Source organism: Mus caroli, unplaced genomic scaffold (assembly GCF_978045245.1).
Source record: "Mus caroli unplaced genomic scaffold, Mus_caroli_1 scaffold_8, whole genome shotgun sequence".
In the NCBI taxonomy this organism is placed as follows: Eukaryota; Metazoa; Chordata; class Mammalia; order Rodentia; family Muridae; genus Mus; species Mus caroli.
This window is the reverse complement of record NW_028227263.1, coordinates 142,080,959-142,106,190: the sequence shown is the minus strand read 5'-3', so window position 1 is coordinate 142,106,190 and position 25,232 is coordinate 142,080,959. Positions and strand designations below refer to the sequence as shown.

At 43.5% G+C, this 25,232-nt stretch overlaps 1 protein-coding gene across 8 annotated transcripts in view; it reads right to left on the bottom strand.

The window, feature by feature from the left end:
• Lair1 (leukocyte associated immunoglobulin like receptor 1) overlaps positions 1-25,232 on the bottom strand; it is a 98,717-nt gene that overhangs the window by 25,125 nt on the left and 48,360 nt on the right. For 3 of the 8 annotated variants that reach the window (XM_085842417.1, XM_085842419.1, XM_085842420.1), the window contains 4 exons: positions 24,762-24,917; positions 24,141-24,384; positions 14,710-15,004; positions 12,427-12,462 (listed from right to left, as the gene is read on the bottom strand). In XM_085842417.1, coding sequence (XP_085698543.1) covers positions 12,427-12,462; positions 14,710-14,743 — 70 coding nt within the window. In that variant the 5' untranslated portion in view covers positions 14,744-15,004; positions 24,141-24,384; positions 24,762-24,917. Of the gene's footprint in view, positions 1-12,426; positions 12,463-14,426; positions 14,690-14,709; positions 15,005-24,140; positions 24,385-24,761; positions 24,918-25,232 lie in introns of those variants that run through there. The other 5 variants (XM_085842418.1, XM_085842422.1, XM_085842421.1 and 2 more) reach the window with 5 other exon arrangements.

Genomic DNA, 25,232 nt, shown 5'->3' with positions numbered 1-25,232 from the left:
AGCCGTGCCGTGAGCAATCGCCATTATAAGATGATGCGGGCTTCCACTGTGCCTAACTAGTAAACAAGCCTTGTACACAGGTGCGAGAGTGAACTCACGCCTAGTCACTGCCCATCTCGGGGCGTAGTAATGAGGTGATGGGCGAGCAACTAATCAGGAGCTAACATGCCACATCAGGTGCTGAAACGCCACGCTGAGGGCTATATAAGCAGCACCATTTTCCAGGGTCTGGGTCTTCCCTCCTGAAGAAGCAATAAAGCTTGCTGCAGAAGAATCCGGTTGTCCGAGTGTGTTCTTGCCGGTGAGAACGTTAGCTCAGGACAAGTGGCAAGAACATTAGCTCGGGACAAGTGGTGCCGAAACCCGGGAACTTCATACCATCACTGGCACAAGGGAGATCCCCCGTTCGCGGGGCCGGTTCAGAACTGCGGGACACGTAAAGGCTCTGTAAGGTATGTTCGGTCTTGAAATTTCTCCAGTGTTAGAGGCCTTTTTGATTGTTTTCACAGCGCTTGTTCTTTTTCTTTTGGTTTCGTTTTGCTTCCACCACTGGAACTGCTGACTGATTCTCAGTCGCGGTCAGGCACGGTTAGATAACAGGGCAGTGAGCAGTATGGGAACTTCCTACTCCGTAGTGACTGCCATACGGTCAGTCTTGAGGCAATGTGGCCTAAAAATCGCCACTAAGACTATAGAAGGCTTTGTTAAAGAGATAGATGGTGTAGTGCCGTGGTATGCATGCTCAGGGTCATTAACTATCGCCTCTTGGGAGAAACTGAAAAGAGATCTAGTTAGGGAACAGCAGAATGGCAAACTTAAAGCAGGGACAATGCTGTTGTGGAAACTGGTAAGATCGTGCTTAACAGATGAGGATTGTCAGCAAATGGTTGAGGCAGGGCAGAAGGTCCTGGAGGAGATTCAAGACAGTCTATCAGAGACAGATCAGGGAGAGAGATTAAGAGTTGAGAGGAAACAAGGTTCACTGAAGAATAAAGACCTTTCCATGGGCCTTGAGCCCGAGGAAAAGAGAAATAAGGGAAAAAACGCCCTGGGAGAGGTTAGAAAAGGGGATGGAAAGGGACAGAAGAAGAAAGATCGAACAGGAGAGGCACATAAGGGAAGGATCCTCTATCTGCCATTAGACGAGTTCAAGGCACTAGCTGTTAGTAGCTCAGAATCAGATAAGGAACTTAGCTCCTCTGAGGAAACAGACTTAGAGGAAGAAGTGGCTCACTATGAAGGAGAAAGATACCAGCCAGATGAAAGACAAGCTAATCAGTCACAGAATAACAAGAAAGCAGCTAGAGACAAATGTCAAATCGCTGTGTGGTCTCCAGGCCCTCGACCTCTAAGTCCTAGTGTACCTCCACCCTATGTGCAGAGGTATCATTCAGATTCATTCATTCCAACAGAGGAACAGAGAAAAGTGCAGCAAGCATTTCCGGTCTTTGAAGATGCCGATGGCGGACACATTCATACCCTGGTGGAGTATATACAGATTAAAGAACTTGCGGAGTCAGTCTGTAACTATGGAGTCAATGCAAATTTTACTGTAGCACAAGTCGAAAGGCTTGCTACTCTGGCAATGACCCCCGGCGATTGGATGACTGTAGTGAAAGCTGCAGCTCCTAACATGGGAATGTATCTAGAATTCTAAGCTTTGTGGCAAGATTCCTGCCAAGCACAGGCAAGGGTCCATGCATCTGTTGAAGGGGACCAAAGAACATGGACTTTTGAGTTGCTTTCAGGTCAGGGACAACATGCTACTAACCAGACAAATTACCATTGTGGAGCGTACGCCCAGATCTCAGCTGCCGCTGTTAAGGCATGGAAGGCACTCTCTAGGAAGGGAGAGGCAAGTGGACATTTGACAAAGATTACTCAGGGCGCTCAGGAGTCGTTCTCAGACTTTGTGGCTAGAATGACAGAAGCGGCAAGGAGAATTTTTGGGGATCCAGAGGCAGCTATGCCTTTAATTGAACAGTTGATCTATGAACAGGCTATGCAGGAATGCAGGGCAGCTATTACACCTAGAAAGAGCAAGGGATTGCAGGACTGGTTGAAGGTTTGCCGTGAGCTTGGAGGGCCACTCACTAATGCCGGGTTAGCAGCTGCCATTTTACAAGGGCAAAAACGCCCCGACACGGCTGAGCTCAAACTCTGCTATAATTGTGGCAAACCAGGACACTTAAAAAAGGACTGTAGAGCCCTTGTCAAAAGGAGAGCACCAGGACTATGTACTAAGTGTGGGAAAGGATATAATTGGGCCAGAGATTGTCGCTCAGTCAAGGACATTCGAGGCAGGCCCCTGCAGCCAGAATTTCCTCAAGCAGTAGATAATGAGGCCATTCCAAAAAACCAGTACAGGGCCCCCAGGTCTCAGGGCCCGAAAACATATGGGACCCTGACAGGCAAAAGGTGGACCCCACAGTCTGCAGGGCAACAGAAGGATCAGCTGGGTTGGACCTCCGTGCCACCACCCGATTCATGATGATGCCCCAAATGGGGGTGCAGCCTGTTCCTACTGACTACAAAGGGCCTCTGCCATCCGGGAGTGTCAGCCTAATACTGGGTCGGGCCTCCCTTACCTTACAAGGCCTTATTGTTCACCCTGGAGTCGTAGATCAAGATTATGAAGGGGAAGCCGGACGTGGTGGCGCACGCCTTTAATCCCAGCACTCGGGAGGCAGAGGCAGGTGGATTTCTGAGTTCGAGGCCCGCCTGGTCTACAGAGTGAGTTCCAGGACAGCCAGAACTATACAGAGAAACCCTGTCTCGAAAAACCAAAAAAAAAAAAAAAAAAAAGATTATGAAGGGGAACTTCAAGTTCTCTGTTCCTGTCCTCAGGGTGTCTTTTCTATTTCACAAGGGGATAGAATAGCTCAGTTAATAATTTTGCCAAGCCTACATGGCTGTTTTCCTTCCTCTGGTGTCCCTCGAGCTGTCAGAGGAATTGGTTCTACTGGAAATTATTCTGCTTACTTAATAATGCCTCTTGACTCCAGGCCAGCCTTAGAATTAGTTATAGAAGGGAAACAATTTAAAGGGATTTTAGACACAGGAGCAGATAAAAGTATCATCTCTTCCCACTGGTGGCCAAAAGCCTGGCCCGTCACTCAGTCATCACATTCGTTGCAAGGGTTAGGTTATCAGTCCTGCCCCACTATTAGCTCCCGTTCTTTGAGCTGGCAAGCGCCTGAAGGTCAAATGGGACAATTCACTCCCTATGTTTTACCACTCCCAGTAAATCTCTGGGAGAGAGGCATTTTACAGGCACTAGGAATGACCTTGACTAATGAATACTCACCACAAGCTGTTCAAATGATGAAGAAAATGGGCTATAAAGAAGGAAGGGGATTAGGGAAAGGAGAGCAGGGTAGACTTGAACCTATCCCTCAAGAAGGTAATAATGGGAGACAAGGTTTGGGTTTTTCCTAGGGGCCGTTGAGGGCTCCATGCCCATACCATGGCGTACAGAGGAAGCTGTGTGGGTTCCTCAATGGCCTCTCTCCTCTGAAAAATTAGAAGCAGCCACAAAACTGATTTCTGAACAGCTATGCTTGGGTCATTTAGAGCCCTCTACCTCACCCTGGAATACACCTATTTTCGTAATTAAGAAAAAAATCTGGCAAATGGCGCTTATTACATGATCTTAGAGCAATTAATGCACAAATGCACCTGTTTGGACCAGTTCAGTGAGGGCTACCATTGCTTTCTGCCTTACCCAAAAATTGGGAAATTATAATTATAGATATTAAAGATTGTTTTTTCTCTATACCTTTATGCCCTCAAGATAGGCAAAGATTTGCATTTACCATCCGAGCCATTAATCATTTAGAGCCTGATCAAAGATAGCAATGAAAGGTCCTACCTCAGGGGATGGTGAATAGCCCCACCATGTGTCAACTGTATGTGCAATTGGCACTTAAGTCAGTTAGAGAGCATTTTCCATCATTACTTTTGATAATTTATATGGATGACATTTTGATTTGTCATAAAAATTCACAGTTATTGCAAGATGCATACCCTATATTAATAAAAACATTAGGGCAATGGGGATTGCAGGTGGCCACCGAAAAGGTGCAAGTTGCTCTAATGGGAGCCTTCCTAGGGTCACTCATTTATCCTGACAAGATTGTTCCTCAAAAATTAGAGATTCTCAAAGATCAACTACATACTTTGAATGATTTCCAAAAATTGCTAGGAGATATTAATTGGCTAAGGCCATTTTTGAAAATTCCATCAGCAGAATTAAAGCCCTTATTTGTTATATTAGAGGGAGATACCCACATCTCCTCCCACAGAGCACTTACCCCAGCTGCATGTCAAGCTTTACAAACAATAGAAAAGGCCTTACAAGATGCTCAATTACAACACATTGATGAGTTGAAGGCATTTGAATTGTGCATATTAAAAACTGCACAGTTACCAACAGCAGTCTTGTGGCAAAATGGACCCTTATTGTGGGTCCACCCTAATGCTTCCCCTGCAAATATCATTGAGTGGTATCCTAATGCAGTTGCTCAACTTGCACTTCGGGGGATAAAAACAGTCATTACTCATTTTGGGAAAGAACCTCATAAGCTAATTGTGCCTTATACCTCTGCTCAAGTTCAAACCCTGGCAGCAACAACTAACGATTGGGCAGTCTTGGTTGCCTCCTATTCAGGACAAATTGATAATCATTATCCAAAACATCCAATTTTACAGTTTGCCTTAAGCCAAGCCATAGTGTTTCCAGTAATAACAGCCAAACACCCACTTCCGGATGGGGTAGTAGTGTATACAGAATCATCCAAATCTGGCATAGGTGCATATGTAGTAAATGGCCAAGTAACATCTAAACAATATAATGAAACATCACCCCAGGTTGTAGAGTGTTTGGTGGTTCTGGAGGTCCTTGAAACTTTCCCGGGACCACTCAATATTGTTTCTGATTCCTTATATGTGGTTAATGCAGTTAATACGCTTGAAGTTGCTGGTTTAATTAGACCCTCTAGCAAGCTTGTTCACATTTTTCAGCAAATTCAGTCAGCCCTGTTACATAGAAGGCATCTTGTGTATATTATTCATGTCAGGGCTCATTCTGGCCTTCCTGGCCCCATGTCTCATAGAAATGACTTGTCAGACAAATCCACTAGAACCGTGGCTGACGCTCTGTCCTCGCAGGCAGAGGCTGCAAGGGAGTTTCATAAATGCTTCCTCGTGACGGCTGAAACTTTGCGCCGCCGTTTCACTTTAACCAGGAAAGAAGCTTGTGACATTGTCACCCAATGTCAAAACTGTTGTCAATTTCTGCCTACTCCTCATGTAGGGGTAAACCCCCGAGGCATCAGGCCATTACAGGTCTGGCAAATGGATGTCACTCATATTTCCTCCTTTGGAAGAAATTAGTATTTACATGTTTCCATTGACACCTGCTCTGGTGTTATCTTTGCTACACCTTTAACAGGTGAGAAAGCCTCTAATGTTATACAGCATTGTTTAGAAGCTTGGAGTGCTTGGGGCAAGCCCACAATCCTTAAAACTGATAATGGGCCAGCATATACCTCTACTAAATTTCAGCAATTTTGTCATCAAATGGATGTCACTCACCTGACTGGCCTTCCTTATAATCCTCAAGAACAAGGTATTGTGGAACGTGCCCACCATACACTCAAGTCTTATTTTATAAAACAAAAGGGGGAGTTGTTGATGAGACTCTGCCCTCAGTGCCAAGAGGGCTGTATCCATGGCACTCTTCACACTTAATTTTTTGAATCTTGACGAGCAAGGTCGCTCTGCAGCTGATCGACATAGCTCAGACCCTGATAGACCAAAAGAAATGGTGAAATGGAAGGATGTCTTATCTGGTCTGTGGAAAGGCCCAGATCCTATTTTAATAAGATCCAGGGGAGCTGTTTGTGTTTTTCCACAGAGGGAAGACAACCCATTTTGGCTGCCAGAATGACTCACCAGCAAGATAGTAATCAAGGATGGTATGGAAGATGCTGACCTCCCGAGGACTGCTCCTGATTCTTACAATGCTGAACTTGTCTCAGGTTCCTAGTATGATGGGCGAACAGAGATGGGCCATTCTCTCGACTTTTTCTAAACCAATGCCAGTTTGCCATGATATTATAGTTTTTCCAAAATTCTTTACTACTAATAAAACATTGGATTTGCCATATCTACCCTATGATTCTACCCGAGAACCATTAGGAGAAAATCGCTCTTTATTAGAACAGGGTTCTTTATGTTTTCAAATTAATGGACCAGGAAAATGACCAGGTATCAACCTCACAGCCTGAGCCTTGGGGATGTTTGATGGGCAGCGAGGAGGCTGGGTGAGCACAACCCAAGATACTTCCAACGCAGATATAACTAACCATTACAAATCGGACCTTCTGGCAGGACCTTCTGACAGGACCCAAATTAATTTGGGTTAATGGTACATTTCTACCACCTAACTTTTCAAACAAAGAACGTCCCCACCAACCAAGAATAGCCCCTCATTGTAGCTTGGAAGATGAAGGGCTGATCCTGCCTTGGTCTGATTGTCAATCCTCGATCACTCTTTGGGCAGATCAGAGTAAAACCTTTTCCTTTTCTCCCAACATGATGGCTGACCCAGAGAAGGAATTTGCTATGAGACAGGGACTTTTCCTACAGGACTTTAGAATGCATCCCTTTCACAAGTGGGTGCTTTGTGGAGTCAATGGCAGTTGTACAGAACTCAATCCTTTGATCTTTATCCAGGGAGGAGCGGCTGGAAAGGCCTCTTTTACTGGCATCTCAAGATTTGTTCAGTATTGGGGAATAAATGCTGCCTCCCTGGACTCTGATGGATATACCGGATATACTAATTCCAGTGTAGAGATCACTGGGTTCAATAAAACTTTGGTAAACCAGATTAATTATTCACCTACCCCAGTCTGTTTTTACCCCCCTTTCTTGTTTATCCTTTCAAATGATTCATTTGAAGTCTGTTCCAATGATTCTTGTTGGATTTCTCAATGTTGGGATGTAACAAAGGACACCCATGCCATGGTGGCCCGGATCCCACGTTGGATCCCTGTTCCGGTGGAAACACCCTCCACCTTATCCCTGTTTCGACAAAAAAAGAGATTTTGGCATTACTGCTGCCGTAATCATAGCAATTTCAGCCAGTGCAGCTGCTGCTACAGCTGTGGGGTATGCTATGGCTAGGACGGTCCAAGCAGGCACAAAATTAAATCAGCTTTCAGTCGATCTGACTGATGCCATCAATGTCCAAATTTCTGCTAGTACCCAGTTGAAGGGAGGGCTGATGATTTTGAATCAGCGCCTTGACCTGGTTGAGGAACAGATAGGCGTCCTATACAAGACAGCTCATTTGGGTTGTGAAAGAAAATTGTGCGCTCTGTGTATTACCAGTGTCCAATATGAAAATTTTACTCGTGCAGCTAATGTGTCTAGACAGCTCTCCTTGTATCTTGCAGGAAATTGGTCCGAGGGGTTTGATGAGACTCTTCAGGGCCTGAGGGCGGCAGTTTTAAGGATCAACTCAACTGGAGTGGACCTGTCATTGACAGAGGGCCTCTCCTCCTGGATTTCATCTGCATTTTCTTATTTTAAGGAATGGGTGGGGGTAGGTTTATTTGGTACTGCCATCTGCTGTGGACTTGTGTTCATGCTCTGGTTGGTTTGCAAGCTCAGAGCCCAACAAACAAATGACAAGGTCATGATAGCTCAAGCACTTGCTGCCATAGAACAAGGGGCCTCCCCCGAAATCTGGCTATCTATGCTCAAGAATTAGTCAACATTTGTCATTTTTTGGCTGGCCTCTTTTGTAGAGTTTGCCCTAGGTCATTTAGTAGTTACTGTCACATAGCACTGCGGTATCCAGGGTCGGGCAACTTTCCTCATGCACAGATCAACCTAAAACACGGGGCCCAGTGGCAATAGGATTACCCTATGATGGGAAAGGCTGTGACATTAGAGGAACGACCTAAGACAAAAGTCACAGAGGATGGACATAGTTATACAAACCTAGTCCAGCCTCATTTTAATAAAACAAAAAGGGGGAGATGTGGAGAGCTGTGCCGTGAGCAATCGCCATTATAAGATGGCGCTGGCTTCCATTGTGCCTAACTAGTAAACAAGCCTTGTACACAGGTGCGAGAGTGAACTCATGCCTAGTCACTGCCCATCTCGGGGCTAGTAATGAGGTGATGGGCGAGCAACTAATCAGGAGCTGACATGCCACATCAGGTGCTGAAATGCCACGCTGAGGGCTATATAAGCAGCACCATTTTCCAGGGTCTGGGTCTTCCCTCCTGAAGAAGCAATAAAGTTTTTGCTGCAGAAGAATCCGGTTGTCCAAGTGTGTTCTTGCTGGCGAGAATGTTAGCTCAGGACAGTATCTTGTGGTAACTCTAACCAAACAAGAGAAAGACATGTATGACAATAACTTCAAGTCTCTCAAGAAAGAAATTGAAAATCTCAGAAAATGGAGAGATGTCCCATACTCACGGATTGGCAGAATTAACAAAGTAAAAGTGTCCATTCTACTAAAGGCAATCTACAGACTCAATGCAACCCCCCCTTCTTTTCCTCATGTTCCTTTCCATTTCCATCCCTGCAGTTCTCTCAGACAGAAACAATTATGGGTCAAAGATTTGACTGTGGGATGGCAGCCCCAGCCGTCATTCGCTTTGAGTCCTGAGAGTCTCTCATCTTCCTGGTCTCTGGTGCATTCTGGAAGGTCCACCCCCAACCACCTACCTCCTGAGGTTGCCTATTTCAAGTCTTTATTTTGCAAGTGAAGTGTAAGTATTTTCTGTTGAAATTTTTAAAAATGTCTTAAGAGCATTAGCACATGGAAGAAACCAGATTTTAAAAATTAAAAATGTGAAACTGCAAAAAAAGTGGATATTAGTCAAATAAGTACAGAATACCCAGAATATAATCTATAGAACTCAAAGAGGTTAACAAGCCTAAGAGCCCAAGTGAGGATGACTTAATCCCACTTGGGAGGGAGAAGGGTGGAATAATAGGAGGGGTGAGGGAGGGAGAGAGACCTGGATGGGAAAGGGGACAGGAAGGGGAAAACGGGAACATGATCAGGCACTGGATGAGGGTAAGAGGATTGAACCCCTGAAGGCTAGCAGAAAGAATGGAAACAGGCAACTTCAGGAGGTAGGATAACCTTCCAGAATGTACCAGAGACCAGAGGTAAGAGACTCTCAGAACTCAAAGGGAGGAACTTTAGATAAAATGCCCTGCAGTGAGTGGGGAGAGGGAACTTGCAGAGCCCACTTCCAGCAGAATGCTTGACTATGCCATCCCATAGTCGAACATTCATGAACCCACACCTCTTTACTCACTTGATCTTTGATAAAGTAGCCAAAACCATCCAGTGGAAAAAAAGACAATATTTTCAACAAATGGCTCTGGTTCAACTGGAGGTCTGCATGTAGAAAAATGCAAATTGACCCATTTTTATCTCCTTGTATAAAGTTCAAGTCCAAGTGGATCAAGGACCTCCATATAAAAAACAGATACAATGAATCTAGTAGAAGGGAAAGTGGAGAAGAATCTCAAACACTTTGGCACAAGGGCAAATTTCCTGAACAGAACTCAAATGGCTTATGCTCTAAGATCAACAATTGACAAATAGGACCTCAAAAATTGAAAAGTTTCTGTAAGGCAAAGAACACTATCAATAGGACAAAATGGCAACCAACAGATTGGGAAAATATCTTTACCAACCCTACATCCAATAGAGGGCTAACATCCAAAATATACAAAGAACTCAAGAAGTTAGACTCTAAAGAACCAAATAATCCTATTAAAAGTGGGGTACAGAGCTAAAAAGAAAATTCTCAACTAAGGAATCTCAAATGGCCAAGAAGCACTTAAAGAAATGTTCAACATCCTTAGTCATCAGGGAAATGCACATCAAAAGGACCCTGAGATTCCACCTCACACCAGTCAGAATGGCTAAGATCAAAAACTCAGTGACAGCAGATGTTGGTAAGGATGTGGAGAAAGATGAACACTCTTCCACTGCTGGTGGGATTTCAAGCTGGTACAACCACTCTGGAAATCAGTCTGGTGTTTCCTCAGAAAACTGGAAATCATTTTACCTGAGGACCTAGATATAACCAGTCCTGGACATATACCCAAAAGATGTTCCAATGTATAACAAGGACACATGCTCCACTATGTTCAAAGCAGCCTTATTTATAATAGCCAGAAAATGGAAACAATCCAGATGTCCCTCAACAGAGGAATGGATACGGAAAATGTGGTACATTTACACAATGGGTACTAGTCAACTATTAAAAACAATGACTTCATGAAATTTGCAGGCAAATGAATGGAACTTGAAAATATCCTAAGTGACCCCGTCACAAAAGAATGCATATGGTATGTATTCACTGATAAGTGGATAATAGCAATAAATAAATACCCAAAAGCCGAAAGCAAAACAAAACAAAAAAACTTGTAATACTCATGACCCAATTCTATGAAACCCATAAGAAAGAAGACCACATCAAAGTGTGGATGTTACAGTCCTACTCAGCACAGGGAAGAAAATAATCTTGGGAATTAAAGGGAGAGAAGGATCTGGGAGGAAGAGAGGAAAGGGAGAGGAAAGGGGGGCCTGATTCAGATAAAGGAGATTGGGAAGAAGTACAGAGGGTCAGGAATTTGAAAGGAGGTGTATATCAGTGGGGGAGGGGCAACTGGGAGTAGCCACTAGAATGTCCTAGATGCCAGGGACCCAAACGATATTCAGGACTCAACAGGTAGGACATTAACCAAAATACCCAACAAAGGAGAGAGAGAACCTGTAGAGACATATCCAGTGGATAGGCATAGCCCCTGGTTGAGGAATGGGGCCACCCACCCACCTCAAAAATAATTATCCAGAATTCCTCCTGTCACAAGGAAATGCATGGACAAAGAATGGAGCAGAAAGAAAGGCCATCCAGAGACAGCTCCACCTAGAGATCCATCCCATCTCTGCAGACATCAAACCCAGACACTATTTTTGATGTCAAGAAGCATTTGCTGACAGGACCTGGTAAAGCTGCCCCCTAAGAGGCTCTACCAGAGCCTGACCAACACAGATGGGGATACATGCATCGGACTGAGCATGGGGATCCCAATGGAGAGGTTAGGGGAAGGACTGAAGGAGCTAAAGGGGTTTGCAACCCCATAGGAAAAACAATATCAATCAACCAGACCCCGAGTGCTCCCAGGGACTAAACCACTGACCAAAGAGTACACATGAGGGGACACATGGCTCCAGCTGGATATGTAGCAGAGAATTGCCTTATTGGGCATCCCTGGGAGGGGAGCTCCTTGGTCCTATGGAGGCTCCCATCACAGGGGAATGCTAGGGCACTGAGGCAGGAGTGGGTAGGTGGGTAGGGGAGTATCCTCATAGAGGCAGGGGGAGAGGAGAGGGTGTTTGTGAAGGGGAAACTGGAAGGGGATCACATTTTAAATGTAAATAAAGAAAATAACCAATAAAAATCAAATTAAATTAAGTTTAAAAAGAAAAACAACAAACCTCTAACCCATAATTGTTCCTGTCTGAAAAAATTGAAGGGACAAAAAATGGAAAGGGGGTCCAGCAACAGGCCCAATTTGGGATGCAACTCAAGGGGATGCCCCAAAGCCTGATACTTTTACTGAGGCTATGGCATGCTCACAAAAAGGGCCCTACCATGACTGCCCTCCAAAAACTCAATAAGTAGCTGAAAAAGTCCCATGCAGACATTTACACCCAACCAATGGACAGAAGCTGCTGACCCCTATGGTTGAATTATGGAAAAGCTGGAAGAAGCTGAGGAGGAGGGTGACCCTGCAGGACAACTAGCAGTCTCAACTAACCTGGAGCCCCAAGATCTCTCAGACATTGGGCCATCAACCATGCGGCATACACCAGCTGATATGAGGCCCCCAACACATTTACAGCAGAGGACTGCCCCATCTTGACTCAGTCAGAGAAGATGCATCTAACTCTCAAGAGATTGGAGGCCCAGGGAGTGGGGAGGTCTGGGGGTGGGGTGGGGAAGTGGGGGAGTCCTCATGGAGACAGGGGTGGGGGGAGGAGGTATGGGATGTGAAACAGTCAGAGGGTGGACAGGGAGGGGGATAAAATTTGAACCATAAATTAAAGATTAAATAGATTTTTTAAAAAACATAGCATAGTGTAAAGTGCACATCAAAACAGCATGCTCCATTTCATATCATTGCTATTTGTCAGTTAAAACATTATAAGAAATCAAAGGAAGACGGGCAGAAAAAGGAAAATAGACGAAGCGTACATAGTTGAGAGTGTTTATGATTACAGGGAAGATTCAAGGGTCTCCTTCCAGGCATCCCGGGTGCACATGATCAACTCCAAAGTTGCCCAGGGGTACAGAAGGAACCAAAGACATAACTCACCCTCCTGTGTGTTAACTTTCCATCCCAGGCACAGCACTGAAAGAAAAATTCCAGTGAGAAATACATTACCCACAGTTTGCTTAGAGATGAGAATCTAGGAAGGACTAAATGTAGGTAGGGATAATCCAACCTCCCATGATTACACAGCCATTTCTCCTCCGCTCCTCCACATTAATGTCAGAGTAGAATCTTCTGTCTTGTTTTGTAAGAACTCTAAATTAGTTTGGAGCTGAGACGAAAGGATGGACCGTCCAAAGACTACCCCACCTGGGGATCCATCTCATAATCAGCCACCAAACACAGATACTATTGCACATGCCAGGAAGATTTTGCTGACAGGACACTGATATAGCTGTCTCCTGTGAGGTTTTGCCAGTGCCTGGCAAATACAGAAGTAGATGCTCACAGTCATCTATTGGATGGAACACAGGGCCCCTAATGAAGGGGCTAGAGAAAGTACCCAAGAAGCTAAAGGGGTCTGCAACCCTATAGGTGGAACAACAATATGAACTAACCACTACCCCCAGAGCTCGTGTCTCTAGCTACATATGTAGCAGAGGATGGCCTAGTCAGCCATCACTGGGAAGAGAGGCCCCTTGGTCTTGCAAACTTTATATGCCCCAGTACAGGGGAATGCCAGGGCCAAGAAGTGGGAGTGGGGAGCAGAGCGGTGAGGAGGGTAAAGGGGACTTTTGGGATAGCATTTGAAATGTAAATGAAGAAAATATCTAGTAAAAAATTGAAGAAAAAAAAAAAACCTCTAAATTATCCCCAAAGCCACAGGTGGAGATATTCAAGTATTAATTGTGGCTACAACATGAGTTCAAAGTCAGTCTTAACTTGTTAGTGCGACTTTGTCTCAAAACCTAAAGTAAAATATGGGCTGGGGGGGATAGAGGTTCACAAGTCCCCATCCCTAGTTGAAGAGCCACTGATAGTTGATAACTTCTGGGGAAGGAGGGCCAGTTTTCTTGGAGGATATGGCCCTTGTTAGGTTGACCATGCTCCAGCAGATGGCCACACACCCTTGTGTAGATGGACAGCACAAATTATATTCATCGGATAATTATTTAAAAGATGACACAATATTGGGATAGAGAGAGGGTGGGTATGGAGTTACAGGTAAGAATGGAGATGAATGTGATCAAAATGCACCTATGAAATTCTCAAAGCAAGTATTTTAAATATACCTAGTAACAATAATTTATTTGTCACAATGCACATAGATTGGTATATCCCAATCCTCACCATAGCAGCTTCTATGGAAATTAACACAGAAACCCATAGCTGGCCAAGGTGTAGATAAAAAGAGACTGCAGACTCTATACCTCCTCCTCACAAGACTCGGGGATCATTTAGGAAGAGTGGATGGAAAGAATGCTAGAGCCAGACGCAGTAGATGACTTCAGGGTATACAGTGTATTCTGAAGACAGTTAGACCAAATACCAGAATTAGAAGGGAAGTTAGGCACACACTCCCTGTTTTAGCCTTAAAGCTATTAGGAATTGTTGACTGCTGAGAAAGGGAGAGCCAAATCTTAACGGCTCACAACTCTAATCCCAGCACTTGGGAGGCAGGAGCAGGTGGATCTATGTATTTGAGTCCAGCCTGGTCTACAGAGTGAGTTCCAGGACAACCAGGGCTACATAGTGAGACCATGCCTCAAAAAAAAAAAATAATAATAATAAAATAATAGTGTAGTCCCTGGTAAGTCAACCATGCTCCAGTGCTAGACCACATACTTAGGAGTATTCGGGCAGCACAAATTGGTCTTACAGTGCTTTAAAAAAAAAAATGGAACAAAGTTAAAAGGATAGGGAGGGAAAGTGGAACTTAGAAAAGTTGAGGGTGAGTAATATAAGAAATACTCAAAGAACTAAGAAAAGTTGAGTTTTTTTTTTAATTCTAAGCAGGATAATCAATACTACGTAACAGTTTTGATTGTAAAAGATAAAGAGGGTTGGGATGTAGGAGATGCAATTAGGTATAGTGTACTTACCTAGCATGCAGGAGGCCTTGAGTTCAACCTCCAACACCAGGAAAAATAAATGTCCCCAAGTCATCTTCCCTTCCAAACAGGCTCTTCCTCAGTCCGTTAAGGCTGAATCTGACTTCATGCCCCATCACTGTTCCTAACACTAAGCCTGCAGAGGTATCTTCCAAGTAGGAAGTGGGGGCGGAGAGGCACTCCTCTCAGGGGCTCCAGAATCTCCTTGGCTGGTCTCAAGGCTGAGTGAAGAATAGACTCCCTTCCCCACCCCTCAGTTTTTCCCAGGACTCACCAAGCACCAGCAGGATAACTGGATGAAGTGACATGACTCAGGCTCCAGCAACCTTACCAGGTCTGGTTGGAGCAGAAGCCCTGCAGCAGGCACAAGAGGCAGGATGTGTGCACTGGAGTTTATCACAAGGTTTCTAGCTAAGGTTCCCCACATGAAGAGGAAGAGGTTTCTCTTCTGGGCGTTGGATTATTTCCCTTAGTCACTGGCTTCAGGAGAAGGTGTCAGGTTCTAAAACAGTGTTTCAGGCCCCTATGTTTAGACGCAGCTGAGCTCATTCCTTAACTTGTTTGCCTCTCTGTAAATATGCAAGAATAAGATTGTACATATCAGTCCCCACTGTAGAAAGCAAAGGCCACCAATTTATGCAAGACATTTCAACTTCAACCCAAAGCTCACATTTCCTTGTGTTTAAAATGAGAACCATTTGATGTTATGATTTTTGTAAAAAATCTCAGCCAGATATTTTACACATTAAATGTGTCCTTCTATAGATAATGCTTTTACTATTAAATAATATTGGTGTGCATGTGTGTGCGTGCGTGTGTGTGCGTGTGTGTGTGTCACAAAACAACTCGCCAAAGTCATTTCTCTCCTTCTACAATGAGGTCCTAGGAATCAACTTCAGGTTGTCAGACTCAGAAGCAAGCATTTCTTTCCCACTGAGCCATCTCAGTGACAAAGATAATATTTTTAAAAGCTAATAAATATTGTCAGAAATGTGTATAAATTGGATTTTTTTTTCTTTTTTTACTGTTAGCAAGAACTCAGGGCCTCAACTGTTCTGAGGAAACTTCCTCTGAGTTAATGAGTCAGATTCATTTTGGGTAAGCTGATGCCCTCCCTCCATGAGATTAGAAGAAAAATGGAAATTACAGGGAGGAACACTCTTCCTCTTTAGAAATAGCATTATGATTTCAGACATACACACACTCTCACACACACACAGAAATTAAAAATAGAACCCCAGTAAGAGGGGAAGTAAGTATGGAGGTGAGATGTCAGCACTCACAGAAATCATTGCAGCTCTATTCACAGGAGCTGTGATAGAGAAATCATTCTGGAAGTGGTTGGAGAAAATGTGGTGTACATAGACCACATTTTGAAGATAATGATGAGGCCATGTGAAAAGCCATGGCTGAACCTTCAAGAAATGGCTATAAGTGAACTGAACAAGACCCAAAGGACAGGTGATGAGTTGTTCGCCTCATGGAGGTATGTAAAGTAGTCACATTCAAGCTAAGCATGCTGATCCATTCCTGTAAGCCCTGCACTTGGGAGGGTTAGGCAGGAGGATTGCCATGAGTGCAAGGCCAGTCTGTACTACATAATGAGTTCTGAGCCAACCTGAGATATATAGCAAGATTTTTTTTTTGTCTCAAAAAACTAAAATAGATAAAGTCAAATTCATAAAAGCAAAATGGAATTTTGTCTACCAGAAGAGAAAACATGTAGAAGTTATTTATCAATAGACAAAAACTTTTAGTCAATTAATATGAATAACTCTAAGACAACACAGCATCTGTAGTCAATATTAGTAAAGTGTGCAGTTAAAATGTTAAGAGAACAAATTTTATGGTTTTCTCTGTCTTAGCTAGGATTTCTATGGCTGTGATAAAACACCATGAGCAAAAGCAACTTGGAGAGAAAGTGGTTTACTTCATCTTAGACTTCTAATAAGACTTTAACTTAACTCAAGGTGAAGCAGAGGCTATGGAGGCTGCTTACTGGCTTGCTCCCCATAGCTTGCTTAGTCTTCTTTCCTATACAACCCAGGAGCACTATCTAGGGATGCACTACTCACAGTGTGGTAGGCTGACCCATATCCATCATTAATCAAGAAAATGTCTCACAGCCTTGCCCACAGGCCAATTTGATAGATGTATTCTCTCAATTGAGGTTCCCTCTGCTCAAATAATTCTGCCTTGTGTCAAGTTGACAAAACACTAATCAACTCCTTCCCCCTCCCTCCCCTCCTTCTTCCCCCTCCTCCCCCTTCTCCTGTCCTGTCCTCTCCTCTCTCCAATCTCTCTTCTTCCTTAATTCTCCCTTCCTCTCTCTATTCTTCAGTACCATTGGAACTAGAATGGTATGAAGTAGCATAAACAAAATCCTAAAGGGACTGAATAGATAAAAGACAGACCTAGGGTTTGAGGACAGATAGATGACCATCTGTCAAGACGAGAAAAGGCAGCGCTTTGTGTGCCATGAGCAAAGGCCCCTCTTACAGCGTCTGTAGGTCATCTGTGTCTGAAGGCAGGCACAGTGGCTCTTCACTTTCCCTCTAGCTGACACTGTTGGTGGCTGACACAACAGCATGTGCTCAGTCGTCCTACTCATAAAGTCATAGCTCTGTGTAAGTTGTTCTGTTCTGAGTCTGTGAGAGTAAGCAGAGAGGAAACTAAGGTGTGAGCTAAGACAATTTCAACAGTTCCACATGTCACCCACACTTGCCCTTGTAATTGTCCTGCCTCAGACTCCTGAGTAGCTAGAATTGCAAGGTCTGTGCCACCGGGCCCAGCTTGTCCAAAGCAGCTCAGATGACCAAATGTGACCAAGTGATGAAATAGATTAAACTTTATGTGTTAAGGGTTGGTGGGAATGAACCCTCTCTTCCTTACAGAGGGTTTCACAAGACCTTTAGCCTCCTGTATGTCTGTCTATCACTGACAACTAAATCAACAGGCTATGACATCTATAGGTCACACATACAGACATTGTATAGCAGAATGAACTAACACCAACAAAAATACTAACCTGGGTCCCTAGAAAATTGCTGAGCTGCTAAACCAAACTCAAGATGGTGCATTCTTGAAATTCCTCCCTCCCTCCCTTATACTTTCCCTTCCACCTTCACACTCCCATCTCTTTTTTCTTTCATTAGAAAGGAATGAATTTAGGGTCTCGCACATGTCAGTCAAGCAGTCTGCTGTTGTATTATAGCTCCAACCCTTTAAACTGTTTTTAAACACAGTTTCATTTTATTTTATGTATATGGGTATTTTGCCTGCATATATGAAAATAAAGAAATATATTATAAACCAATTCCTAATGACTTACCATTACATTCATAGATCACTATGTTTCTCAAACCTCAACAGAGAAACTTTTTATAGTCTACAGAGTGGAATTAAATATTTTTATATTACATTATATTAAAATTTCATACATATACATATTACGTTTTAATTTCTCCTTCTTATTCTCCTTTGTTTTTTTGTTTTTTTTTTAAACGTGGTGTCACGTACCCCAGGGAAGTCTTGGATTCACTATAGTCGATTTCCTTGAATTCCAGGTCCTCTTGCCTTTACCTCCTAAGTTCTGGAACAGCAGGTGTGTTCCACCACACTGTGTTGGGTTTATTTATTTATTTATCCACTGAATCCAATTAATGCTTCCCAAATATCCATGGATATAAAGTCAACATGGGTCACACCCTTAAAGATGCATTTATATTAATGGGAATAGACAGTTTTGTACTCTGTCTGTCTGTACTGGCTCCTTTATCTTGTCAAGTTACACTTGTAAGAGCATTGGAGTTTCACCTGCAAAGACAATCTGATTTGTGGCTGTACTGAGGATGCTTATGTATGATTCAGAATGACAGAAGAATCACCAGAAAAAAATCTAATTTCCCTTTATGACTGTTCCTGAAGTTTGGACTCTGAGGCAAGCGTTGGCTTATTAAAGAGCTACTGTTCCCTTCTCTGTTAACAGAAGAACTTGCAACTGCGGAGTTGGAGGGGTGTGCACACCTATGTTCCAGAACTGCCAACACCAATAAGGCATCTTCTACAGGAGGTAATATTGAGTCACGTGGTCATATGTGCCTCTGTATTGAACATGACTGAGGACTTAGATGCGCACTGTGAGACCCATCTTCTCCTAATCTAGGGAGCTCAAAGACCTGTGAACTTCCTGCACTGAGTGAACATATGCTTTCTCTGGCTATGCACACTCAGTTCAAACCATAGATTTAGGAGAAGTCCCAGGAAATGATCACATGACTTCTGGAATTTTAGTTTCAGTGGTGATGCAGATAAACCCAGTCTTTCCAGTTCTTCCTTTTAACCAACCACAGTAGAATCTCCATGTTAAGACAGGAGAAGAGATTCTGTGTGTTAGGGGAAGGATTTTCCTCTGCCAGGCTCAAAGAGCAATAGAGTGCAATGCTCCCCCACCTCAGCCAGAATCCACTCTTGCTTACACTTCTCAGCTGTGGATCCAGCCTGCTGGCCTGTAGCACATAGCCTTGTGATTTGAGGGCATGCACCTGGGATGTGTTATCCCTCTTCTCCCCCAGTCCTCCCTAAGTGGAGAAGCAGGTGGTCTGCATGGGCAAGGGCTGGCTCATACCACATGAAGGCTCCAACTGGCACTCTCTTTACTAGAATTGGCTCTGGACACTGTAGCAGGTAAAGGTATAGGAAATGATGCTCTAAGCTACTATAGACAGAGCAGTACACTGTTTTCATCATCTGATATCTCACAGGAACAAAAGAAGTACAGGCTTAAACTTGACTCCTCTTGCCTCTGATCTCACTACATTTAGAAGGTACTTTTGTTTTGTTTTGTTTTTTGTATCAATAATTTATTATTTTTTTAGTAGTAGAGACAGCGTTACACTTACAATCAGTGGGTATCAGTAAACCAGTTGGTTCGTTTTAGTGCCACAGGTTTGTTACAACTATAATAAGCAGAATATAATATGTAATTCTATATACTGTTTTGTGAGTAAAGATAACTGTTTCAAAATCCCACCTCCAGATTTAGCTTGAGTTTGAGTTTCCTCCTTTTTTTCATTTTATTATTATTCTTTAATCTTTTTTTTTTTTACAGTCTGGTCATTATCCCCCTCCTGATCTATCCTCCTACAGTTGCTCACCCATTCATCCTCCTCCATCTCCAAGAGTATGTCCCCACCACTCCCACCCCACCAGCTAGGACCCTCTAGAAAGTACCTGAGACCTGGGAAGTGAGAGACACCCAGGACTTCATGGGAGGGACTTTAGATGAAGTGCCCTACAGTGGGGAGAGGGAACTTGTAGAGCCCACCTCCAGTAGAAAAATAGGGCATCACGTGGAGGGATGGGGTTGCCATCCTACAATCAAAAACTCGGACCCAGAATTGTCCCTGTCTAAATGAACTGCAGGAGCAAAAATGCAGAAGAGACTGAGGGAAAGGAGGTCCAGTGACTGGCCCAAAGCCCCACCTACCCAACTAATGTCCACCAGCAGACACCAGACTCAGATGGCTCATTTGACTTTATTTTTTTTAAAGATAGATTTATTTATTTACTTATTTATTGTATATGAGCACAGTGTTGCTCTCTTCAGACACCCCAGAAGAGGGCAAGAACCCCATTACAGATGGCTGTGAACTACCATGTGGTTGCTGGGAATTAAACACCAGACCTTTGGAAGAGCAGTTGTTTGAATTCATTTTATAAAATATATTTAGTAGAAACTTGAGGTTCACAGGAAAACTGACCAGAAGGTGAAGAGTTTTCCGTGTACTTCCTTCCCTGCTCTACCCAACCAGAGTGATAGACATTCTCCAACTGATAAACGTACACAAACATATTGCTGTCATCCAGGATCTGTAGTTCATACTCTGCTGGGTATCCTGTGGGTAGGGTAAATGTCTAGTACCCATTATAGAACCATAAGGAATAGTTTTATTTCCCTTTAAAACATCTATTTCTAATACCCAAGATACAATTCACAAAACACATGAAACTCAAGAAGAAGGAAGACCAAAGTGTGGATACTTTGATCCTTCTTAGAAGGGAGAACAAAATACCCATGGAAGGAGTTACAGAGACAAAGTGTGGGGCAGAGACTGAAGGAATGACTATCCAGAGACTGCCCCACCTGGGGATCCATTCCATATACAGTCATCAAACCCAAACACTATTGCAGATGCAAACAAGAGCTTGCTGACAGGACCCTGATATAGCTGTCTCCTGAGAGGCTCTGCCAGTGCCTGACAAATACAGAAGTGGATGCTCACAGCTATCCATTGTATGAAGCACAGGGTCCCCAATGAAGAATCTAGAGAATGTACAGAAGGAACTGAAGGGATTTGCAGCCCCACAGGAGGAACAACAATATGAACTAACTAGTACCACTAGAGTTACCTGGGACTAAACCACCAATCAAAGAAAACACATGGTGGGACTCATGACTCTAGCTGCATATGTAGCAGAGGATGGCCTAGTTGGTCATCAATGGGAGGAGAGGTCCTTGGTCCTGTGATGGTTCTATGCCCCAGTATAGGGGAATGCCAGGGCCAGGAAGTGGAAGTGGGTGGGTTGGTGAGCAGGGGGAGGGGGAGAAGGAGGGGTTAGGAGGGTTTCAGAGGGGAAACCAGGAAAGGGGATAACATTTGAAATGTAAATAAAGAAAATATCTAATAAAAAATAAAGTAAGATTTAAAGGCCAATATATTAAAAAAATCTATTTCTCTATCTGTGACCCATTTATTTTTCTATCTGTATCTCTGTCACTGTCTCTCTCTCTCTCCCTCTCTTTCTCTCTCTCTCCATCTCTCTCTTTCTCTCTCTCGTTCGTGTGTGTGTGTATGTGTGTGTGTGTGTATGTATGTGTGTTAGTTATTTTTTCATTGCTTTGACAGTGTCTGACGAAAGCAACTTAAGGAAGGATGGGTTTCCTTTAGGCCATAGCTCCAGGGTACCATCCATCATGGCAGAAAAGTCATAGCATCAGGAGTGTGAGGCAGCTGGCCACATATCTACCAGTCAAGGGGCAGATAGAGGCAAAGGTTGGTGTCAGCTTGCTTTCTCCTTTTATTTGTTTTTGGGTTTTGTTTTTTTTGTTTTGTTTTGTTTTGTTTTGTTTTGTTTTGTTTTTGAGACAGGGTTTCTCTGTGTAGCCCTGGCTGTCCTAGAACTCACTTTGTAGATCAGGCTGGCCTCGAACTCAGAAATCTGCCTGCCTCTGCCTCCGGAGTGCTGGGATTAAAGGCATGCGCCACCACGCCTGGCTGCTTTCTCCTTTTAATTCAGTCTAGGGGACCACACCCGTGGGATGGTGCCATCACCACTCAGCGCAGGTCTTCTCAGCTCTGTTAAACTCTTCTGGAGATACCTTATAGCAGTGATTCTCAACCCTTCTCAGACTGAGACCCTTTGAGACAGTACCTCATGCAGTGGTGACCCAACCACAAAATTATTTTTGTTGCTACTTCATAACTGTAATTTTGCTACCGCTATGAATTATAAATATCTGATGTGTATGATATTTGAAATGCAACCTCATGAAAGGGACTCTCAACACCCCAAGATGTCTTGACCCACAGTTGAGGATCATTGTCTCGTAGACACACCCATGGTTGTGTTTCCAAAGTATTATGAAATATCACCAAGCTGACAATGAAAACTATCGTGGAACCCAAGGTTTTACACGTGCTAGGCTAGCACTCTGTTTCTCAGCTGCATGCACAACTACTTCCTGCCTCTGTAAGTTTTGTCTTCTTCAGAACATCTTGCAATTGAAATCAGATCATACTTGGTCCTTTGGGATGGGCTTCTTTCACTTAGTGATGCACGTTTTTTCCAAGTCCATTAGCAAGTTTATTTGTGAAGACACAGCTTTTCAATATCTTGAGCAGATAGCAAGGATCAAGATTGCTGGACCTTATAAAATATGCTTTTTTAAAATTCGAACTAGACTGACTGTATCATCAGCTCCTGTACCACACTGACGCCCCACTGCCAACAACTGCAGTCCTACCACTCCGCAGCTTTACCCGGGTCCGCAGTCACCACTGCTCTGGATCTGACCATTCCAGCAAGTGTTCAGTGAAAACTTGGTTTTGAGGGCTTTGAAGGGCTTCAAAAGACTGTGTGCAAGGTCAGACGTGAGGGTAAGTTCCTCCTCTGGTTCAGCCTCCCATGGCCTCAGTGACCTGAGCAAGTCACTTCCCCTTGTAGACTTGCTTAGATATGAGAATCTCCTTTCTCAGAAACCAACCATCCAAGAGTTACCAGTTGCTTATCATAAGTTCAGTGCCTGAAGTTGAAGACTCACATGAAAGTATGTGATATAAGAAGCTCTCGGTGTATCTTGTTCACATCTTAATGGATCAGGAAACTGGGATCATGGCTGAAAACAAGATCAGGCTATAATCTTCAAAGACCCACCTCTGGTGACCTATGTCCACCAGCTAGACAGCATGTCCCAAAGGTTCCACAAACTTCTCACTGAGCAAGTGCTCAAACCATGAGCTCATATGAGCCATTTCACATTCACACCACAGCAAGAACATGCTGTAACACTCCATAGACAACCCTAACCTTGACCTTTCATTTAGTGGGAACTTAGAAGCCTGAAGCTCTATGTAACACCAAAGGGAAAGATTCCCAAGCTCCTCCAAGAAGCCAGTACAAATCCCTGCAAAGCTAACAGTAGCTGCCACACATTTCTGCAACAGAGGCTGAGAGCTGTGTGTAAGGGCATTGCCTTCTGCCTTGATGCCCTTGCTTTGGACTTTGATACAGCAAATTTTCTACATTGGACAACTTATTTTCTTATCTTTTCTAGCTCCACTTCTTGCTGCTTTGATAAAATACCCTGGAAACAGAAAGCAACTGTGGGGAGAAGGTGTTTAATTTAGTCCATAGTTCCGGGTTACCGTCTATCACGCTCAGAAGTGACAGTTGCATGAGTTTAAAGCACCCAGTCACATCATATCTAATTTTGAGGTCGGAGAGAAATAAATGTGTTTTTTCTTGCTTGCTTATGTTGTTTGCTTTTTTCGCTCTCACTCACTTCAAGAGCCTCTGACTAAGGAATGATGCCACCCACAGTGGGATAAATCTTCATACATCATTCACTTAAGACAACTCCCCTCCCCCACCCCCAAAAAATCTGCCCACAGGCTAGCCTGATGTAGAAATTCCCTCAATGATAATCTTTTCCCAGGTGATTCTAAGTTGTGTCTAGTTGACAATTAAAACTAACATCACACCCTCTATGACATAATGGTAGAACCTGAGGCTGGGTAACTGCTGGGTGTGTATCTAACTCAGAGTCATCAGCTGTGACCATGACAAAATCCTGAATTATCTGCTGTTGTGGAAATGATAGGTGACTTCGGCATTGTACTAGACTCTAACAATGTCTTTATCCCTAGTTTAAAATGTTCTTCTCAAAGCTAGAGAGATGCCTTAGTAGCTAAGAGTGTGTAAGGCTCTTGCAGAGAGAGGACCAAAATTCAAATTCTAGTGCTCATTGCAGGTGGCTCACAACCATCTTTAACTCTAGCTCCTGGGGATCAGATGCCTTTGGTTTCGAGAGCCCCTCAACCAAGAGCTAAAGTAACAGGACACACACAGAGAGACACAAAGAGGGAGGGAAGAAGAGAGCAAGAGGGAGTGAACAAGATGCATACATAAAACTAAAGGTCTTACCTATCTAAACAAAATCCATGGAACCCAAAAGGTGGCCAAGAGAATTAATCTGGAGAAGAGTTAAAATCTGAAGTCTGGTGAGTTCCAAATGTGAGTTGGACTTCAAATCATTTTGAGTGGTACCCTGTCAGCCTTTTCTCCTCTAACAGCAGCTCTCTTGATAGGGGCCAACTGAAGATAGACCATCCTCAAAACTTATTGTAAAAAACTTGCATTCTCTTCTCAGACCACAGGGACTCAGGACCTGAAAAGAAACTCCAATTTTAAATGTTCACTACTTTACTCAAAATCTAGGCTTAATTTGGCCTCTCAGCTTTTGGTTCTAGCTAGGGTCAGTGAAGCAGGAAACCTGGATAAAAACGACCCTTCTGTCACTTAGTTTTCCCCTTGAACCAGGACAGTTCTACATCATGGATGAAAGCAGGACTTGGGTTTAGGCACCTGACTTTGCAGCCTCTGAAACTCACAGCTTTTAGGCTTTTGTGGTTCTAAAATATGACAAGAGAAACTCAGGAATCAAACACAGTAGGCATTATGCTGTCTCCCTTAGCCTCAGCCTGGCCACAGCTGTACAGGCTATGGCTATCAGGCGCTACATTGTAACTACTGTGGTTTTCTTACCAAGTTTTTCACACATGGCTTGGTTCCTCTTTCTCTTGACTGGGACATAAAGGAGAACTGTTCTCTTAAAATAGTCTTGAATATGACCATGTCCTCCACGAAAACCATCTCTGATCCATGTATCAGGTTTATGTCAGCTATGTTGATCTTGACCTGCTAAGAGAGATTTCAGTTGCTGAATTTGAAGCACAGTTAAATTTGAACTTGACATCACCGTGCTTGACATGCCTAAAATAAAATGGAGAGCCTTAATTCAGCCACCCTTTCATGTAACCTTATATATATTGGACCATTTTTCTGATCAAGTGGTCCATTTTCACAGTGGTGACTATGGAGTTGATTGGGTCTATATGTATATGACACTTGAAATACACATGTCAATGAAACTCATTGTCTGAGAAAGACATATATCAAACTTCCTCTAAGATTATAAAACTTGAAGTCATTTATATGCTTTAAAAAGTGAACCAA